We start from the raw sequence: 6548 nt of genomic DNA, 5'->3' as shown, positions 1-6548 counted from the left end.
GGCTATGAAACTATTGTGAAGGAATGAAAGTTTTCTCCACTTTTGAAAAGTCCAAAAACCCTATCTGCAATTTCGGCATGACTCATTCATTGGAGAATATTTTGCACAGGCTTTAAAAACAACTTTATGTGCTCATTGTGTGTTACCAACAAACTGTGAATTTAATACCAATGTACACTAACTGATACAGACCAGTAGTCAGTTGTGTTACCAACAAACTGAATTTAATATCAATGTACACTAACTGATACAGACCAGTGGTCAGTTGTGTTAAACCAATGGGACTGACTGACTGGAGCACAGGGAGAGCTGAGAGAGAAAGATTACAGGTTATGCGGTCACATACTGTTCAGTGTTTTTTATTACAATGCGACTGACCAGAGCCACAGACCACAGAAAACATATTGATGCTTGTTGTACATTTATGAAGTATTTGATACCATCATTTCAAATGTCTATGAAAAGTAATTTAAATAATATGATAGTTCTGCAATTGTGTAGAAAAAGGCATGTTAAGGCCAGGCACCACACCCTATCACAATCAACTTTTTTCCAGTTACATGTAGACACAAATATAATACTTTTTTGTATTACAATATTTCTGAAATATTGTCTAAAACATGCACATTTTGTGTTCTCATTAAAATTGCACATATTTTCATAAACCACAAAAATCAAAAATGTTCTGGATGAAGTCAGCCCAAATATTTTGGTTTCATTTTGTTAAAACACTCCAGGACCGGATTTACTTAGACCAGATTAAAGATAAATAATGTTTCCATCTTTCTGTCTGTAAAATATTAAAGACATGTACAGGTAACTGCCAAAATAAATTGAACAACATAAAATGTCTTAATAGGGCGTTGGGCCACTACGAGCCAGAACAGCTTCAATGCACCTTGATTCTACAAATGTCTGGAACATTCAAGTGAATGATGGCATAATGGGTGGACTGGCGGCCATTGCGAGTGTACCCATAAGAGCAAAGAATGAAGTAAAAGCAGGAAGTCCAATCATCAGTCTGTGCTGTGATTTGTTGATTCAATTCAAATAACATTTAAAAAGTGAATTCCATTCCATGAGCCAGTTAGCATAATCTGAATTAACATTATACATTACCATGGAAATGACTACATCACAAATGCCAGGGTTAGAGGTTCCAAGCCCGTTCTATTCATTGTCTTTTCTATGTGGAAAACGCTGTCTCAAGCGCTGCTCCAGAATCGCCCATAAGTATGCAAGTGGGTTGAGATCAGAGTGGTATACACTACAAAGTAAGCTAGATCTACTCAGGCATTTTTAAAGCTATCCAGCTTCAGTTAGCTTCACATTCCAGCTCAGGCTTCATCCGTACTATGACTGTGGATATTGCTCATCTGCCTGCCGTTAGCAGGCTTGTAACTATGCATGGCTAGTCAAATGCGTGACTATTCATTGAGCCAATGCTTAAACATCAATCCATGGGCGTGTCAGTGCCACATTTACATTTTTGCCGAAATCAACACGAAAGAAAAGTTATCTCGCCAATTCAGCAGGCTCTGCTGTGAAATGGGCTATTACAAGTGCCATTTTTATGTTATTACGTGCTTATCAATGCACAGGCACCTTTTCTGTGCATGAACTTTCAAATGCATCCTGTCATTACTAAATGTGTGATGTGATGGGTATTTTAATATTACAACTTTTAAAACATTTGGTTAATAAAATATTATCAGTCATCTTCCTCAAATGAAGGGGATGATGATACAATATTTGCAACAGGGAGGGAAGCTGATTTCGTTGGTTCTCAACTCGTGGCTCAGTCACTTCATTTAGGGTAAGTATGGACCCTGGGCTAAGCTAAGGACCCTGGGACTAAACACCTCTTTCTGCAACTGGATCCTGGTAGCCAACAATACATCTGCCACACTGATCCTCAACATGGGGTCTCACAGGGGTGCGTGCTTAGTCTCCTCCTGTACTCCCTGTTCACCCACGACTGCGTGGCCAAGCGCGCCTCCAACACCATCATTAAGTTTGCTGACGACACAGCGGTGGTAGGCCTGTTCACCAACAACGATGAGACAGCCTATAGGGAGGAGGTCAGAGACCTGGCAGTGTGGTGCCAGGACAACAACCTCTCCCTCAATGTGAGCAAGACAAAGGAGATGATCGTGGACTATAGGAAAAGGAGGGCCGAACATGCCCCCATTCACATCGATGTGGCTGTAGTGAAGTGGGTCAAGAGTTTCTAGTTCCTTGGTGTCCACATCACCAACAAACTATCAAACACAGCAAGAAAGTCGTGAAGAGGGCACAACTTTCTTGACGAAAGACATTCCCCCTCAGGAGACTGAAAAGATTTGGCATGGGTCCCCAGATCCTCAAAATGTTCTACAGCTGCACTATTGAGAGCATCCTGACCGGTTGCATCACCGCCTGGTGTGGCAACTGCTCGGCATCCAACCGTAAGGCGCTACAGAGGGTAGTGCGTACAGCCCTGTACATCACTGAGGCAAAGCTTCCTGCCATCCAGGACCTATATACTAGGCAGTGTCAAAGGAAGGCCCAAAAAATGACTCCAGTCACCCAAGTCATAGACTGTTCTCTCTGCTACCACACGGCAAGCGGTACCAAGTCTATGTCCGAAAGGCTCCTCAACAAGCCATAAGACTGCTGAACAATTAATCCAATGGCAACCTGGACTATTTGCTGCTACTCACTGTTTATTATCTATGCATAGTCACTTTACCCCTACCTACATGTACAAATTGCCTCGATAACCTGTACCCCCGCACATTGACTCAGTACCGGTACACCCTGTATATAGCCTCATTATTGTTATTTTATTGTTACTTAATTTTTTTACTCTAGTATATTTATAAATATTGTCTTAACTTTAGTTTCTTAAAAATGCATTGTTGGTTAAGGGCTTGTAAGTAAGCATTTCACGGTAAGGTCTACCTACACCTGTTGTATTCGGCCATGGCATATGGTTTTACAGTGTTTTCATGCTCATCAAACCATTCAGGGACCAATCGTGCCCTGTTAATGGGGGCATTGTCACCCTAGCCATGGTAGCCAAAATAAGGACCCTAAGCATAAGGACCCACACCTGTGTGGAAGCATCTGCTTTCCATATACTTTGTATCCCTCAATTACTCGTTTCCAATATTTTGGCAGATACTTGTACATAAAAAGCATTTTTGGAACATTTGTAATGTAGTCTATAATAAATATGTGACAAATCAACAATTCCCTCTGAGTAATTCCGGAGAATATATCTAAGGATAACCACACACACTTTGGTGAATTTAGATGCTTCTGAAGCTGAGAAAAATGAGTTGGACAGTGAAATCTGTCCAGTCTGACATTCGGGAAATGGCAGTTAAAGACAAGTACACTGAATTTTTTCAAATGCCTATTTTGACCCAACGACCATCTCTTCAAAGTAAGTTACTAGATACAGTATAGTCCAGATTGTAATATTCTCTATGAAATGAGCTTTAAAATGTGTGATTCAATGTAGTGAAATTATGGATGGATGTACATTTTAAAGTGATTCAAATTCATGAAATGTTGATGACGGTAGGATAAACAAAATAAGGAATACATTTACATTCGTTTTTTTGTTTCATTTTTATGTTCAAGCCCCTTAACCATGTGTGAGGGCACTACAGTTGTAACGTACAGAAGGCATGTGAATGGGGACATTGCAATGTTTTAAATTAAGCTACCTTCTCTTTAAATAGACATTTGTGATTATACAAAACACACCCGACATGTAACATTCATGATACACGGACTTGACAGATACTGTGTACTTTAAGGTTTTGTTTTTGCATTTAAGATTGCTGCTGAACATTAAGATGTGACAAAAATTAGTAACACTTTATCAGGCACTTTGCTATGATACCGTGTCCCGTCCTGTCATATGTGATAAGACGCCTAACACCTTGAACCAGATTTGAGAACAGTTTCAATGTTTTGCCCTTATCCCATCTCACATTACTGATGACATGCCAACGGTAACTTAACTCTGGTTTAAGAAGTGCCTCCCTTAAAAGTTTCATTTGCAGATATTTAACTTAACACTGTGACAGTAAGCTGCTCATAGAAAAATCACAAAATAATACTGATTGCCTTCAAATATGTTCGAGCCTTGATACATTCACAGGTCCAGTTGTCTCCCACACCCTAGTTGCAATTTCAATGGGTGCAGTAGTTTCAAGCTACGCATTGGTGGTGATGTATGAAGATGATTCTACTTCGATCTACAACAGAATGTTCCTATAGTTACCAGTCAAGTAAGGTTTTTTGAGTTATGTCTATAATGAAAGGGATGTTGCCAAGCCCCACTCTGCATTCTACATCCAGAAATACTGTAAACAAGTTAAAATTCATTTTTCATACACCAACATACAATGCACCCATTATCGATCAATAACCGTTCCCTAATTTCAGAAAAAGTTCCATTTAGTGTGTTGATTTTTCCATTGTCTCACATTCACAAGTGACATGTGGGGTGTGTGAAATAGGACCTGGATGAGTTTGTAGTTTGTCCCATCAACCCATACTTTCTGAGGTTTGAAATGACTCACACTTCCTGATGAACTGTAAGCTGAGTGAGTGAGTGTGCGTGCAGTCAGTCAGTCACACTGCCATCCCCACGCCCAGCAGAGTAACTCCCTCCAGTGGTGAAGGCAGAGGAGAGGCAGGGCAGGGAGATGATACAGACCCCTTGTCTGGGAAGGCACAGCACAGAGAGGCCTGTAGCAGACCGATGACCTCCATCCCTTTCAGAATCCCAGCCCCTCCATGAGTGAGACGGAGCGGAAGACCAAAGCCAGGAAGCCGGTCCCCAGCAGGTCTCCCAGGGCTGTCAGGTAGGGGATGGAAAAGTTGTCTGGGTCCAGACTCCTCCTCCACATCAGACGGACTATCAGGTCAGCCACATAGAGGAGGATGCCCACCTGGAGGAACATCCCATACAGACAGACAATCCATCACACAGCAGATCTGAATGAGAAGTCCATAAGTCCTTATACTTCAATAACTGTATAATGAAAAGTCTGTATGAGACTTTACCAAACTCCATCAGTGTACCAGTGACTGAGGGGTAGCAGGCGAGGGGATAGGGCGTACCTGGAGAAGGGCAGCAGACAGGTAGCAGACGATGAAAGTAACAGTGAGGGCAGTGTGGCCGCCTTGGAGCAGAGAGATGGTATAGAGGAAAACCAGGTGGCCCGGAACCACCAATAGGAACAACACCCTCGCTGACTTGGAGTTCACACCTGGAGAGACAAAGGCAACTAATGAATACTGTAGGTAGTTTTCTTATCTTGTTTAGTTACTGTGGAAGCACTGTCTGAAATGTAAATCTGTACAAATACTATGACAAAGAGAGGATAAATATAACATGAATGGCAAGAGAGGGGTTCCAAATAGTAAAGTTCATATTTGCTAAATCACAAACAGAGAGGAAGTAACTGGCATATATTCTCCTTATTTTTTGTTTGTTACAGACATATCTACATGCAATCCATGACCCTCTATAGAAAGACAGAGTGGAGGAGCCTTTCCTGAGGTGAAGAAGGTAGTAAAGGGGCTGGGCCAGTGCTGTCTCATCTTATAGGGCAAGACTCCAGGCATGCTCCAGAAGTGAAGGTAGGTTGAGATCCGACTGGCCTGGATGGCCACCAAGTTTCCTCCAACACCTGAGGGGAAGCACAGAGCATGGAAAGAATATCAACCACACAAGTCTCCGATTATACAGTCACCTGCTTTTCCATTGAAATACGACTCTCTATATGTAAAACACATGTTGCCCACCACATGCTTTTGACTTCAAAAATTCCTGAGTATATCCTCATGATTTATTTAATTTGTAATTTGATTCATTAATTCCACATTGACAGATCCCGGCTTGTAGAGGTCTGCACGGGACAGATTTCATACCGCACCTGCCCGCTCCCGCTGGCTTTCTGTCGGACTCTCTTCTGCTCCCTGGTCTTGAACCCAACCGCAGTCCTGCAATGTTATTTCAGGCAGCTCGCTTGACAGCCATGGTTCCAGCAAGAGTGCGCCCTATACTATAGGTAATATCAAAATGCTCTAAAATAACCTAAGAAATAGGTTAGGTTAAATGACCAGAGATTTTCACGTAGCCCATTATATTAGGCGATCGGTATTACTGGGCTATATCGGCCAATATGCTAGACTAGACGTAGTTTGAAGAGAGCAGTGTTGGAGAGAGAGAGAGCGGACACTTGCACTTTCTCTTCAGCTACGTTTAGCATAGGCCTAATAGCCTACCTTTCATGAGAGGGATACATTTCAGACGGACACAAATACGGGTGATCAATATTTATTTCTAGGCGATGTAGTAAACTATAAACTATTATGATTAGGCTATAGTTTACTACATTGCCTAGAAATAAATATTGATTGTGTCCGTCTGAAATTCGCCCCTCTCCTGAAAGGTAGGCTAAACGTAGCTGAAGAGAAAGTGAAAGTGTCCGCTCTCTCTCTCCAACTCTGCTCTCTTCAAACTACGTTATTTAGGAAGT

At 41.8% G+C, this 6548-nt stretch overlaps 1 protein-coding gene across 6 annotated transcripts in view; it reads right to left on the bottom strand.

Annotated features, from left to right (window-relative positions):
* Nucleotides 1-343: 343 nt before the first annotated feature.
* LOC139368365 (solute carrier family 41 member 1-like) overlaps nt 344-6548 on the bottom strand; it is a 28745-nt gene continuing 22540 nt past the window's right edge. For 5 of the 6 annotated variants that reach the window (XM_071107142.1, XM_071107144.1, XM_071107145.1 and 2 more), the window contains 3 exons: nt 5565-5696; nt 5125-5276; nt 344-4952 (listed from right to left, as the gene is read on the bottom strand). In XM_071107142.1, coding sequence (XP_070963243.1) covers nt 4779-4952; nt 5125-5276; nt 5565-5696 — 458 coding nt within the window. In that variant the 3' untranslated portion in view covers nt 344-4778. The remainder of the gene's footprint in view (nt 4953-5124; nt 5277-5564; nt 5697-6548) is intronic. The other variant, XR_011626952.1, reaches the window with a different exon arrangement.

Source organism: Oncorhynchus clarkii, chromosome 16 (assembly GCF_045791955.1).
Source record: "Oncorhynchus clarkii lewisi isolate Uvic-CL-2024 chromosome 16, UVic_Ocla_1.0, whole genome shotgun sequence".
Taxonomy (NCBI): domain Eukaryota; kingdom Metazoa; phylum Chordata; class Actinopteri; order Salmoniformes; family Salmonidae; genus Oncorhynchus; species Oncorhynchus clarkii.
The sequence above is the reverse complement of the archived record's forward strand: the minus strand, read 5'-3'. Positions and strand labels throughout refer to the sequence as shown.